The sequence below is a fragment of the Lagopus leucura genome, unplaced genomic scaffold (assembly GCF_019238085.1).
Source record: "Lagopus leucura isolate 7727_CA_CO unplaced genomic scaffold, USGS_WTPT01 Super-Scaffold_100021, whole genome shotgun sequence".
In the NCBI taxonomy this organism is placed as follows: domain Eukaryota; kingdom Metazoa; phylum Chordata; class Aves; order Galliformes; family Phasianidae; genus Lagopus; species Lagopus leucura.
The window spans coordinates 5,115,667-5,130,934 of record NW_024962274.1 but is presented as its reverse complement, the minus strand read 5'-3'; the positions used below and the strand labels follow the sequence as shown (position 1 = coordinate 5,130,934).

Below are 15,268 nucleotides of genomic sequence, written 5' to 3'. Positions count from 1 at the left end.
ATGGAAAAATTATTTGTTTGGGAGCAGAGTTGTTGCTATTACAGCCATCATGCAGCAGAGCTTGTGCAGCACTCCGTGCCTTCTCTGGTCAGCAGGGGGAAGACAGCCCAGAGCAAGGTTGGGCTTCTGTGGGAGGAAGCCAGTGTATTTGTTAACAGTGGGAAAGCTGGAAGAATATAATTGGAAACATGAAGATTGGAGAGGATATTCCTGCATTACTTGGTGGCTGATAGCAAAATACATACCAGTTTTTGAAAGGAAAGAAAGATCTGTTGTATGGACCATCCTAAGCCCAGCAAGGCACAGAAGTTGCTCTATGGAAAGAGTAATTTTGGCTTCAATTCAGTGAGTTTAACAGCTGAAGTTCTGCACAGACATAATTGGTTTTCTGAAGTTAGCCCTAACAGAGTTACTATGAAAGAGTTAGAGCTTTTATCACAGCAATGTAAATGCATGCTCCTAGTGGCCTCTGCTTTCAGTGAGGTCGCCAAATGTTACAGTTCTCTGTGAAAGTTAGCATCGTGACCTGATATTTTTAGTACAGTGTCTTTGGGACTGGCTCCCCTACACATCCAGGAGTCATTCTGCTTTGAACGTTTGCCAAATGCTCTCAGCAGCTAAGTATAAAACTTCAGTTATTACTTCTGAAACTTGAAAGGTTTTGTGATTGAGGAGATTTTTATGTTTCATAATATTTTGGACTTCATACTGCATGTGCAGTCACTATGTTTTGACAGTATTTTACATTTTATTTTTCCAAGTACTGTTTTATTACATTAGCTCAGATAGGAAGAATAACTTCACATTTATCATGAGTAACTTGCATGTTCAAACACTGATATTGAATAGTTTAAATCTCTGGAGTACAAACTATAAATTAACATTAGAGGCCTCTCAACATCCATTATGCTGTTTAAAAGGTTGTGCAGAATTAATAGTTGCCAGCAGTTTCTACTCGGATACAGATACATCATCTCTTCTACCATAGTCTTAACTCTCTTGAACTGCATGTGTTGAAAAGAATATCTCAAAATTAAAAAATGGCACGGCTGAATAGTGTAATGAATCACCAAGGCTTTTATTGCCTTTCAGGAGAAGATTCATGTTTTTTTGCAGCTCACTTTACTAGTTTTCCTAAAAAACAGTGATACTATATGGTTGGCTGAGCATAGCCCTAGAGGACAAAACCCCATCTTGCTGGGACCTCTGATTCAGCCTCTTGACAAGCTTAGCATAAAAATCTGATATGCGAAGACATGAAGAATGAGCACTTCTGTTACAAGAAATGAATTTCTTTACCAAGTAATATGGACTTTTAGGCATGCAGATAGAACAGTGAAGAGTGTTTTCACTACTGACTCTTTTTAGAATAAATAGAATTTCAGGCCTAGAGTTCTTCATTGATCATGTTTCTCAGAAGTGTGAGAAATTTGGACATAGATACAATAAATAAATCAGTGAAAATCCCACAGTGTGCTGCAGGATGCATTGCAGACCAGAACTTTTGGTTAAGAGCTTGTCATTTCCAGTACGTATAGCAGTTGGGAAAAGCAGCTCGGCGTCTCTGAAATTCTGCAACAGCTTATTAATTTGTGCTACAGGCTAAGGGTGGGAGTCCATGCTTCTTGAGGTACATAGGAAGCCTGGGAGAAGTACTCAGAACTTGTGAAGATAGAAATTGGAAACTCTGGCTACTGAAATCAGGACTGTGCTTCTACCCATCTGTGGTAATAGTTTTCTCATGGTGTTGCTGCATATTAATCTCACTGCAGCTTGTAACAGCTTGTTTATCTTGTTTGCTCTTCTCTTTGCCATTCTGATGATGTGCTGCTGGATGCATAGTACTAGGCCAGAAAATCTTATATCTTCACCCCATCTCCATCCCTTCTCATAACCTGTTACACACACACACACACACACACACACACACACACACACATATATGTATTTAGTTTCACCACAGTAAGACAAAGCAAGGAGTTGGCAATTAATTACTTTTTCTCAGAACCTATTGTGACTTATTTTTTTTAAACCACACATGAACTAAGTTCCTTTGAAATTTCTTGGTTAGTATTTAGGGAAAAATAAAATGTCAAACTAGACTTCTGATCTTTCATAACAGCATGTAGGACTCTAGTGTTCAAATTTAAGGCTTAAAGCAGCTGTTCTAGTTGCATTTACTAATTAATTAGGCTGGAAAAGAATGACTAAGGTTTGATTATATTTAAATTCGTATTTCAGTTTCTATCTATGTTGAAATCAAGATATATTTGTCTTTACAAACACTCATGAAAATGACTCATTTTTTTCAGAGATGACAAATTCGTTGCTTGTGGTGTGCATTAAGAATGACCCTACTTAAGAAGCTTAGTCAGGAATATTATCTGCTGTTTGTTGAAACTCTGGAGGTGAGAAAAAGCATGTGACCTAACGATAGCCTGGCTCTCTCCCTGTGTTTACACTACCTATGTAGTAGGTACAAGTGCTCGTCTGTGCTAGAACATAATAATAGGGATAGGGCATCTAGGTGTGTGAGATTGAATCCTTGTTTATTCCATTGTTGCGTTTATGCAGATATAATTAATACTTTCATACTTAAATTCTCCTCTTGTTTTTCTAACTACAGCTGACCTTGCTACCAAGATGAAGCAGAGTAAAATAAGCACATTTTACCTCTGAGAATCCAGTATTCAATGCAAAGGTTCTAGGAGCTTTGTATTAGACATGCTCTGAGTATGTTAGGAAGGTATTTGTCTTCATCCCAGCAGACTGAAGATTATAATTAATGTTCAAAGGAAAGCATACATGTGAAAGGGATATGATGCAGTCAAATGCCATCTCAGAGAACATGTGACTGTAATGGATTTACAGAGGGCTGGCAGTATCTATCTTTTATTAATAAGAAGTGCTGCAGTAAAGAAAAATTGCATATTGTTGTAGTTGTGTAGATGATACTATTTTTTTTTTTTTTTTTTCAACAGAGAAACCAGAACTTACTTGGTAACATCTTAGCACAAAAATCTAAGAAACCTTAATATGTTTTCTTGTTTTTTTCTTCATGAAGTTATATCTTTTATTTCTTTGGTTTACTTATTTCTTCTGATTTAAAATTACACTGTTCATGCTGATGAATTCAGCTCAGGTTGACCTGGAGTGTGTTCAAGCTGGAGTTTGTATGCTCCTAATCCAAGGTCTCCTTCATGAATATCTTCCTTGCCTGCAGCCTGGCTGCTGCAGCCTGTTTTGTCCTGTGCAGGCACTAGTGTGTGAGCAGATGCTTCATAGTTTTTGGTCAGTTCATCATTATTTATGATATAATCTGTGTCCTCATTCTTCAGCTGATCCTGTATGTTTCAAACAAGGAAAAATATCAGTGAAAGGACCATTGAAGAGGATTTTTATAAGGTTTAAATGAAGAACAGGTTAGATACAATTCCTTTCACTTAATTTCCTTATTCTTTCAATTATTAACTTATGATCTTCAAGAAATTTTGATGATTAGGGCAAATAGTTGCTTACCATGTTCAGCTCTTGGACGGTGCTGTGAAGTGAATTTACTATTCAGATCTCTAGGATAATTTCAGTGCTTAAATATCACTGACATTAGTCAGATGGAGCAGCCAATGCTTTCATTCAGCATCTGACTGGATTATTTAAAATCTGACTCGTGAGCTGAGTATGTGTGTCCATTCTTCACAATGCAGCATGGCACCTTCTGGGATCCCTCTCTACAATCCTGGAGAACTCCCTCTAATCCTTCACTATAAAAGTAATAGGCTTTAGGAAAAGCACTGTGCCAGGCTGTTCCATTGAGTGCAGTGACTTTTGGGGTACACTTGAAATACCATTAACCAAGTTAGGTACTTACGCCATACGCCCTGGGGCTGGTCAGAATTCTGGCAACAGGATTACACCAGTCAGGTAACGTCGTCGTGAGAGGTGGACCGGCATGTGTTAAAATAGGTTTTAGGTATCTGTGAAGTTTGTTAAAGAAAATTTCCTGTATGAATTTGGTACTAAGATGCTTCTGTAGGAAACTTCATTATAAAGCATAAGGGCATCAGCCAACTGGATGGAAACAAGCAAAATAGTATTTATGTACTCATCCATTATTGCACTGATTTTTACCTCTCACAAGTCTTTATGATGCAGTGCTCAAAATCTGTCCGGGAGCACAGCAGAATGGCTGAAGTGGATGTCATGGAGTACAGAAATGGGAAAAGGAATTGGAAGAGGTGCAATACGCACTAGATTGTTCTGCTTGCTGCTCTCATCCACTGTTTGCTGTAAAAATGTGATCTTTTTAAAGTACTTCCTGTTATAATCACATAAGATGCAATTGTATCAGCTATTTATGCGAAAACGGTAGCTAGCAGTTTCTTAAACATATACTAAGTTTTCTGTAAGATGAATGGATTTCTTCAACTGGCAAAGAATATTTCATCAAGTATCAAGTTGCTTTATTTTGAGGAGCATACAAATGTTATTCTCTGTAATACTCTGGTATTCAATACATTTGTTTTGCATAGTCATTTTACAACACTCAACATATTTGTTATACATCAATGTTTCTTTACATAAAAGCATGCAAAAACATTAAGAACAGGCTTTATGTTAATGTCTCACACGTCTTTCCTATCTTTTTTTCATTCAAAAGTGTTGTATTGAGATGAAAGAAAAACCTGCTCATCCTAAGCAAACATATCCTCCTTGTATCTGCCAATAGCAGCTCCCTCAAGCTGATATATTTTCTCTGTTATTTTAACTTGCCAAGTGATTTTTGGTAAGCAGGTCTCAGATTTTTTTATTTTTTTATTTTTTTTTATTTTTTATTTTTTTTCAAACAAGGGAAAATTTTCATTATTGATTCTGGTCCCTGTCTCCTCCTCCTGTCCCAGCTCTCTCTCTTTCCCTCCTTTAAAGGAAAGTAGACATAAAAAAGTGAATGATGACTTGAGTTCTGCAGAAATATTGTAGAAATGCTCAGTGAGTAACAGTGTATGTCTTAGACCTAGTCCTTCCAGTACCATCTCTTTTTTCATTATTGTCTGGCACCACTGTTCTAGCCACTCTATATAAACTGTCAACTGAAGAAACTGAGTCACTGAAACACCCTCAAAATCTCAGATAGATTGAAAGGCTAGATTATGCACTTGGCTGTCCTCTGTACTACAGCCATAGCAGTTGTTCTGTGGAGTCTTTTATTTGTATGTATATTTTCTCCTGTGCAATTCTAAAAAACTTAATTGCATCTATTGGAAGATCATGTGATTCCCTCATCCAAAGTTAGTGGGAAAGATGAATGTTGAATCCACTCGAATAAATAAATCCGATCAAAACAACAATCCGGGCGGGATCTATTGAAGTGCCAATCTGATGGGGTTGTGTAGGAAAGTTTATATCAGGTTATATCTTTTTCTGTAGGAGCTGGGGAAAAAAAAAAAGAAAAAAAAAGAAGCCTTCCTGACCCACTTTTATTTGAATCTCGAAGGAAAAGTCCTCCCAAGTGCCAAGTATTTAAGAGCTATTTTTAAAATGCAATGTATGGAAGCTGCCAGTTAGAGCTGTTTTGTTTTCAGCATTTCAAAAAACAAAAAATGAACCTGATTAGGAAAAAAACCCTGCAAATAAGAGCTTAATTCTAGTTTTTTCATCATTGGAAATATTGGCATTGTTAGTATGAACAACTTGAAGCACTTGCACTGAGTTGTTAGACCCAGTGTGAAAAATTGAGTCTTTTAATGGAAGCTTCATGTGATTAAACCAAGTCCTTCCATTCTGTTCTTTTATTTTCTTCCAGTGTAAGTAACAGAAGATGAATATTTCTCTGCGTTTCCTTTTTGAACTATGATCTCTTAGTGGGGCCTCATGTCTAAGCAGACTTCATAGTGAATTATATAGCCCTCAGTCTAACTTGTCCTGTTTACCTCCTGTGCTTTGTACAGACAGCACATGTGCTTGCATAGCATAGACTAGCATCATACCAGATGGGAATAGTGGATGTGTGCTGAAACAGGCAGACTACTTGGCCAGAAGTAATCTTCAATGTGGAGACTTCTACCCTAACTCCTTTCCTCTCCCTGATCTTTTGAGCCACCACCGCTTTTAGGATTAACTTCAGCAAGTATTTGGTTGCTATGCATAAACTTGTATGAAGACTTCATTTTGGACTGTGACAGATCTTCTAAATCTCTTTTGTTTTCACATTTGTTGTGCTTTGTCCATGCTTTTGCTTTTCAGTCTCTTGAGACGCTGTTTAAAGTGAAGTCATTTTTCTCCATCTTGTTATGATGCTTCTGGTTCTGTAATAAATTATTTACCTCTTGTTCCTTACTAGTTAACTAGTAATTAATTATTCAGTCCACTGAAAGAGCTTAACTTGCTGGGCCTATTTGTCATGTTTTAATGACCTGCGCTGTAAATGCTTTCTCTATTGTTGGCATGGTTTCTTTATGGTATTACAGACGTAATCACATTGTTCAGTGCAGCATGAAAGGGGAATTTTAATCCATGTGTGATGCTGGCATTTCAAGAGTATATCAGACATGGTTTACAGCATTTTAAGACCAGCAAAAAAAAAATCTTATCACACTCCAGTGGCTCTGGTTGCATCTCCTGCGAGAAAGAATTTAAATACAGTAATAGAATAAGATGGATTTTTGCACTGAGGCTGCTTTAAAGATTGGAGAAAAACCCCAAAGTGTTTTCTTAGCAGAACTAAGAAATTATTGTCTAACCAAATCTATGCCTTCCTAATACAGGATTGGGGAAAGAGGTTGCATTAGACAACCTACTCTTAGACTTGCATTTCAGCTCTCTGTGGGCAGAATGGCTCAGATACTGTACTGTGTAAAGAGCATTATTATTATTGGAGAAGTGGTGTGGTAGTTCTGAAGTTGGGAAACTGAGTTTGATATGCCTTCATATGCACATGTGTGGTCCATCATATAATCAGGATACAATACTGGCATGTTAGTGTGCTTTTGCTCATGTAATCAAATACTAAATTTTCCATTGAGCCCTCATATGTCCAGGCTTCTACTCTCACAAATCTGTACCCTGGGAGCCCTTGTTGTCACTTGAATATCCCTTTGGCCTGACAGTTCAGTCTGCGGTCCCCACTGTCTGGGCACAGTTCCTCTACCACCTTCATTGCTGCCAGACTCAGCACCGGAGTCAGTGTTTGACTGCTCTCTGGTTCTGCTTCTCCTTTTCTTAGTTTGAATCATGTGACTACTTCTTACTCAGCAATAAGAAAAAATAATGCTTTTGCAGAGAAGATAGTCAGGAAGATGGCATTTTGGGTCTCTTCTGCAGATATGTCTGGCCAATTTGGCCTAAAGTGAACTTCTCACAGATGGTTTGCTGGGGCTGACAAGGCTGAGCAAGTGAAGCAGGGGCTGTTGGAGGATGCAGCATGTTCAAAAGCAACAGGACCTTCAGGGAGTTGCTTCTGAATTAGAAGTTGATTTTTGTAGAAAGCATATGGATAGCAAACTTTGCAAAGCTGCACAGTGTGACATTCAGATTGAACTTTCACATCTCCAAGGTGGAATTTGAGGTCTTTCCTCTAAGTATAGATCATTTCGAGAAGATCTCTTGAGGATTTTTCAGTGGGAAAACTTGGAATTTCTTGACTTTTACCTGGTCCTTCCTCCAGCAGTGGATGTATGACTCCAAAAAAAAAAAAAAGTACACACAGCTCAAAACAGCTGTTACAGAAATTTGGAAGTTTTCCTTTCATACATCAAATGTTTCACAAAATTACAGGTAATAGGAATGAATGAAATCTTCAAATGAGAGTTGTCAGGTAATCCTGATGAGAAACATCAGTAGCTGCATATTGATAATATCCATTATGCAGAAAATTCTGAGATTTGAAAACAGCTTTTTGCCACGTTTCAGAATGAAGAAATTGGGATCTCAATTTTTCTTTCAATCAGTAAGCTGAAATGAGCATGGTTTCATTAAAACCTCATCATCGGACAAAATTTGGAGGATGTTGGTAAAATCACTGTTTTTAACTTAATGGTATGAAGCTGTTCAAAGAGCAAAATAGCAAGGCAGAAATCTTGTGACTGTTTTGAATCAAAGACTTAAAGGAAACACATTTCTCTTTTGCTCGAGGAGCAAGTCCTACTCCATCTCTGATGGCTTTGCTATAGAGCAAAACAGTAATTGTCACATCCTCATTTTCTTTATGCTCAACTTGAGCTTTTGAGGGAAAGTTAATTTATAGTTTGAAGATGAGGGGAAAAACCCCCAAATCTCATGAGCAGAAGTGGCCACAGTTATAAATACATATGGCAGCTCACTTTCAGCTCTATGAAGTACTGCATTTGGCTCAGAAGGTGTTTTTTGCCTTTTGCCTCCTCCTGGCTCTGTAACTCAGTGTAATCCCACCCTTCCCTAAGGAGGCAAATGCTCTCACACTACAATATTAACTATTAAAAAGCCCTAAAGTGGAGGAGTTCCTGTGATACCAGTAAAAATTACATTTTTTTTTTTTTTTTTAAGAGTACTTTCCTAAAGCAGGTAAGCTGTGTTATAAGTACACATTTGTTACAAGTACGCCCCTAAATACTGCTTTGCTAGGTGTTACATTTCTGCTGTAGGCATAAGTCTCTAGAGGCAAATATCACCACTCCCAGAATCTTTCCACTGTGCAGTGTTTTGAAGGTTTCTTTAGTACTGCAGCTTTTATTTTTAAAGTTACCCTGTTGTGAATGCTTAAATTGGGGTTTGTGAATTATTTATGTCACGAGTTTATTATTTCTTTTTTGTATTTATGAAGAAACATATAGAATATATTAAGGAAAATACATCATTTCTGTTCATTCAGTGTTTTCCATAATAACAGCATGTTTTATTTTGCAACTTGGGAGAGTTTCAGTTTTTAAAGAGGAGTTTAACATTAGCTATGTGATAGTATAAAGAGCAAATATTTCCATTTTTTTAAATGTTTGCATAGGAGCAAGCAAACCATGAAACTTTGATTATCTGGCAAAGTTCTGCACGTGGCTAGCTGCTGCTAACAGCTGACTGAGATTATTTGGTTACTTTATACAGCAGCTTGTGTACATGACTGAGCTGGTGAGGCACAGAGACATCTCCAGGTTTTAAATGCATACATGGCAGATTAAGTTTAAGAGGGGTTTCTCCTCCTGACCCTTATAGGGGAGGAGGATGATCTTTCCTCTTGTACGAAAGAACTTTCTTCAGGAGAAGGGGAATAATTGGTGTAGAGTGGTTCAAAAAAAAAAAAAAAAAAAGAGGAGAGCATGATTATATAAAATTAAATCCTTAGAATCACAAGCATACTTTTGAAAATACCACAAAATTTAAGGTGATTTAACTTGTACAGATAACCTGAACTGCACGGGGGTGAAAGCTAAAGAACAGTGACTACATCTGTTCTAAGTGATATTTTAATTTAGAGTCAATATTAGTGAATTTAGTCTGGCTGTTTGTGACTTTCTCTCTCTCTCTTTTTTTTTTTTTTTTAATGGAGTGGATTAAAAAAATATTCCATCACTGTTGTAATCTGAAGTACTAAGCAACTGAGGATAAAGGGAATCGTACTGCAGGCCTACAAAGTCAAATTACTCTGTCTCTTTAAGTGATTACTAGGTTTAGTCACACCTGAGGGTAGGGAGGATGGATGAAAATCAGGGGTAATAAAAACTAGTTTAATACATCCTCACAGGAAAGTCTGTTTGTCTTACAGTAAGGTTCCCAAACCAAATGGAAAGAACAAACTCTGGCTTTTATTCAGAATGTGACTAAATTTTGAAGCTTTCCGCTTTGAAACTAAAGGCCCTGTAGAGATGTGTGCAAAATGGCAAGAGTCGATAGAATTATTCTTAGTTGAGTCTTTTTACAGATAAGTAGCTGCTGACAGATAAGTGGCTTGTTATCGGGTATGCACTGAGTAAAATGTCTGGTGTATTTGCAGACCATGGGTTTCTGCTTGAGAGCTCAATGAAAAGAAGAAAATTGAGACATCTTACTCAAGTTATTTGAAGCCTATTATTTTCTAAATTTAACGCTTACATGAAAAGAAAAAAAATCTGACATGTAAATGGAAACTTGCTTAGATAATTGATGAGTGGATAGTGCAGCTACTTTTGAAAAGAGAAGGGTAGCACATGAGGAAGGGTAGGAGAATGCTCGTATAATACTCAGATGAAATACATGAACAGATGTGAACGTCAGGCAAATTAGCATTAGAAAGCTCTGGAAGATGCAGACTATATGAGGCATCTAAAGAGAAGAAACAACCCCCCTGACATCAGTTGTATAATGTGAAAACAAGGAAATGACCATCTGTCTAACAACAGCCACCCCTCTCATCAGAATGCAACCAAATAATCATATACATGTCTACATTTTGAATTGCCCCTGTGAGAATGAATGAAGTCTGTTACGTATATGTAAAGGTTATGATGTGGAATACTGATGAAAGCCATGAAACCATGATAATGTACAATGAAGAGGGAAGACTGTGGTTATGACAACAGCCATATAATTCATTACAGGAGAGCATATATTAAAGTCAGAGGTAGCTTTCAGTGAGATATTGTATAGGAGACTGAAAAAGAGATGTTCTCTATTACTGGATAATGCCTGAGAACCTTCTCGAAGTTGCACATTATAGTGTCTCCAAGAGCAACCCAAACAAACAGTAAAATAAAAGAATATCCTTTGGGTGACAGTGCAGAAAAAGAAAGAAAAATGTGAAAGGTATTACTGGTGTGCATGTGATTTTGCAGGGAAAAGTGCATGCTTCACAACTGGCATCATTCATAGGATCTATCTTCCCCACCATCAGACACTTTATAGCAGGATATGCAGAACAAAGCTAATCTAGCAGTCTTTCATCAATAAAGAAACACAGGCAAATCCCTAGGCAGTCTCGTCCTGCAGTGTTTGAGCTAATTGGAATTGAAACTAAGATGAGTTTCTTTCCCTTTGACTACAGAAGAGTCTTAACAACTAGATTAGACTTATCTAATAATTAGGTATCTAAAGTTCGATGTCATGAATTTCACTCTAGGACATAAAAAAAAGCTGAGCTCCTGAGGCAAAATATAAGTAACCAAACACAGCATCTTCCACATATCAGGGAAATTAAGAGGCAAAAAGGTAAAACTAAAGATAGATTGCTATGAAATAATTTTGATGTTAAAGTCAACAACAGAAATAAAAACTTTAAAATCATTAGGCTTGTGAAAACCTAAATGGCAATGATATTCATAGAAAGAATTTCCTCTCAGGAAATAAATAATAATAATAAAAAAAGAGTCCTGGCATATATGAAGATTTAGGAAGTCTCACAGGACCCTTGAAAACTTTTATTTGAGCAGCTTGAGTATAGTACATGTGGTGTGAATGGTAATCTTCCTTGCAGAAAGGAAACTCTGGCTTGTGGATACCTTTTAGCTTGGTTACAAAACCAGAGATAGCACTGACATGAGCAAGCAAACCTGTTGCGTTAGACAGGAAGAACAGTGCTGTGACCTGGTTGTGCATAGAACCTTAACACCTTAAAAAGACTGATGCCATCTGCCTCAGGCAAGATCACTTTCAAGCTCTTCACATGAAACACATCTGTTGTATAAGATGCTTCAGCCCCAGTATTGGCAGAAGGAATAGGTGCAGAAGAGCAAGTTAGCAGGGATTTCTGCGCTCTGCATGGAAGATGGTATTTCAGAAGGATGTTCTTGACATTACTGCCTGCTTGAGAATGAGCCCCAAAAACGTATGTGTGAAAAATGAGAACTAGCACTGTTTGTGTGCATTGCTGGCCACAAACCTAGTCATTCTCAAGATGCAGGGAGACTAAACCTAAAGGTTAAGCACAGTGAAGTATAAATTGGTTTTGACCTAATGAATTACTTCAATTACATCTTAGAAAAAAGACTGGATTTAAATAAAATGAAATCTACAAAGCTTCTAGAAACCTCTTGCAAATAAATGATATCAGGTATGATGATCTCACACCTATTAATACTGTTACTGGGATTAGCAGTGATTGTATAGCCTCTGCTACAGAAATGGAGAGTTAAGAGAGCAGGAAGCAGATGGGAGCAGGAATGGCTAGGAAGAAGGTAACGTGAGCATACTTTCCAAACATTCAGCTCAAAGTAAGATACTACAATGAAAGCAAGGCATGACAACTAGATCTTTGAAAACAGCAGCTGGAATAATATTCTTGCTTACAGTCCTCTGGTGACATGGTTGAGAACTGAAGCCAGTGCATCAAAGCTATGCTCCAATAGGGAAAGAACTCTTTGGCATTTTTTTTCAGGAAATTGGTTATTTTATCTTTATAGATATAGCTGCACAGTTACATTTAAAATGGTCCACAGGTGGAGATATTTTCTGTCAAAATCTCCAGCTTCCTGCTTTGCCAAGATGCAAAGAATGATTCTGGTTATGGAAGTGCAACTTGAAAGGGAAATATAATCCTGTTTGAGAAAACACTGTAAAAAATAAACAAAACCCTTCAAAAGTTTGTAAGAAAGGATGAGCTATGAATGGGGAAGAAAGGCCTGGAGGAGCAATGCATCCTATATGCTCACCTGTTTTTGTGAATGTTGACAAAAACTGAGAAACAGAAGATTATTCATATATCTTTTAGAAAGGAAAAAAACACGAAGAATGGCATGTATAAAATAAACTAACCTCTTTCTCTATCATGAGCTTGGGGAATAAAGACAAGTAAATAAGAAGATGGATATCACGCCAAAAGAGAAGAAATCAGTAATTCTAAAGAGAATAAAACTCTGAAGGTTTGTTGAAAGCTGTTTGGTAAAGCAGTGAAAGATAGAACAGACAGCTAATCTCGTAGCTCAATATCATAAAATTACAGAATCCTTAGAGTTGGAAGACTTCTTTAAAGGTCATCCAGTCCAACTCTCCTGCAACAAACAGGGACATCCACAGCTGGATCAGTTTGCTCAGAGTCTGGTCCAGCCTGGCCTTGAAAGTCTACAGACATAGGGCACTCGCCACCTCTCTGTGCAACCTGTTCCTGTGCCTCATCACCCTCACTGGAAACGATTTTTTCTTTATCTCCTATTGAGATTTACCCTCTTTGAGTTGGAAATTATTTCCCCTTGTCCTGTCACCACAGACTCTGGTAAAGAATCTGTCCCCTTCTTTTTTCTAGCTCCTTGTAGGAAAGGTTGTTCCATCCTTTGGATCATTTTTATGTTTTATGGTTCTCTTCTGAATGTGCTCCAACAAGTCAGTGTCTTTTTTGCACAGCGGAGTCCACATCTGGACACAGTACTCCACCTGAGGCCTCATCAGTGCAGAGTAGAGGGGCAGGATCACCTCTCTTGACCTGCTGACCATGCTTCTTTTGATGCAGCCCAGGATACGGTTGGTGGCTTGGGCTGTGAAGGCACATTTCTGGCTCATGTTCAGCTAACTATCCACCAGTACCTCTAGGTCCCTTTTGGCAGGACTCAATTCTTTCATGCCTCAGCTTGTGTTGGCAGTGGGGGGTTGCCTTGACCCAGGTGCAAGACCTTACACTTGGATTTATTGAATCTCGTGGTTCTCCTGGGCCCACTGCTCAAGCTGGTCTAGGACCCTCAAGCATTGATTACACCCCTCAGCTTGGTGTCATCTGCAAACTCGCTGAGGGTGCACTTGATTCCCCTGTCAATGTCACTGATGAAGATTTTAAAGAGTCCCAGCACTGATACTGCTTATCCATGCAGACACTGAGACATTGACTACCTACTACTCTCTGGATTTGATTCTCCAGTCAATCCACTCATAAAATCCATATCTTTCCAATTTGGAGAGAAGGATGTTGTGCGGTACTGTGTCAAAGGCCTTACTGAATCTGGATAGATGCAGTCAGTGGCTCTTCCCTTATCCACTGATGCAGTTATACCTCTATAGAAGGCCACCTAGATTGGCCAAGCAGGATTTGCTCTTGGTGAAAACATGCTGGATTTCCTATACCACTTCCCTGTCTTCCATGTGCCATAGTGTAGCTTCCAGGAGGATTTGTGCCATGATCATTCCTGGCACAGAGGGGAGACTGATAGGTCAGTAGTAATATGAATGTACAAGCTACCCTGCGATCAGAGATGTGTGTATCCCTACTGAATATAAAAGCGGAACACCAAGATGATCATTTTTGTGTGAAGTTTGTGGCAAAGCCAGAAGTAATAACATACCATTCAGTCGTAAAATTATATTATTGCTTATTTGTACACTTTTGTGTGAAACAATACTCATTCCAGATGAGGGAGTAGATTCAAAGACCACGTAAGAAAAACAGGGCATGTTCTATCTCTATTTTTGGAATAATGTTATACTGACTCATGTAACATACTGTGCTTATAGACAGGTAATGAATAAGGGAGCTGCTGGGAGTGTCAAAAAAAAGAAAAGTCTTTTAATCTTGCTGAGCTGCTGAGAGCAGGATAGCCTCTGTAAAGCCTTGTTAATAGAAAGCTTGTTTAGTTTAATATATCCTCTGAGAACCTTTAGTCCTGTGAGCAGATTGGCCCAAAGATTATGTCTGAGGATTCTCTTGCAGCTTTTTCTGATGTGTGACCCATGTTATGTGCACAATTAGCTAGCTGGACGAAGTTGAAAGTCTCTAATGGATTTGCGAAGAAAGCACATTAAGAAGTGGAGGGCTCAGTGTCTGAAGAAGGGAATATATTGCACAGGAATAGGTTCCACTGTAATCCAAAGAAAGCAGGCTTTTAGCAAGCCAGATCTTTGCTTTTGAAAGGATATTTTAAAGTAGGGAAAGACCAGTTAGAAAATACAATGCAACATTCATGAAGATATATGGAAATTTCAGAGTGAAGAACAATTGAGGATAATGAATGATGACAGAGATCCTAGCAAAAGAAAGATTTTTACTGAAAAAGAGTAATAGCAGCTTTAATAATGCAAGGAGAAATAAATGTGAGGTATTTATCCTAATATTACAGTTTAAAACTCTAAATTGGTTAAATGAAGTATTTTGCTTAGGAATAATGGCAGATTAAAATAACAGTACAGAGGATTCATATTAAACTGCTTTTTGATCAGTGGAGAAATTTATGAAATATAGAAACAAATCTAAAAACTAGCACTATTTCCATTAGGATAGCTGCTCTCACACTTTCTATTACCTGTCTAGTCTGCAGTGGAATGCCAAGCTCTTAATATCTGTCTTTGTGTGAAAGAGTTTCCTGGGGACTGTGAATGTTGGAGAGCAGTACTGGGAGCAGTGCGCTGTGATGGG

The 15,268-nt window shown here is 38.0% G+C and overlaps 1 protein-coding gene across 1 annotated transcript in view; it reads right to left on the bottom strand.

Annotated features, from left to right (window-relative positions):
* Positions 1-2,528: 2,528 nt before the first annotated feature.
* SLC9A9 (solute carrier family 9 member A9) overlaps positions 2,529-15,268 on the bottom strand; it is a 172,199-nt gene continuing 159,459 nt past the window's right edge. Inside the window, exons 15-16 of the mRNA XM_042878387.1 lie at positions 3,869-3,974; positions 2,529-3,344 (exon numbers count right to left, since the gene is read on the bottom strand). Of these exons, the coding sequence (XP_042734321.1) occupies positions 3,120-3,344; positions 3,869-3,974 (331 nt within the window). The 3' untranslated portion in view covers positions 2,529-3,119. The remainder of the gene's footprint in view (positions 3,345-3,868; positions 3,975-15,268) is intronic.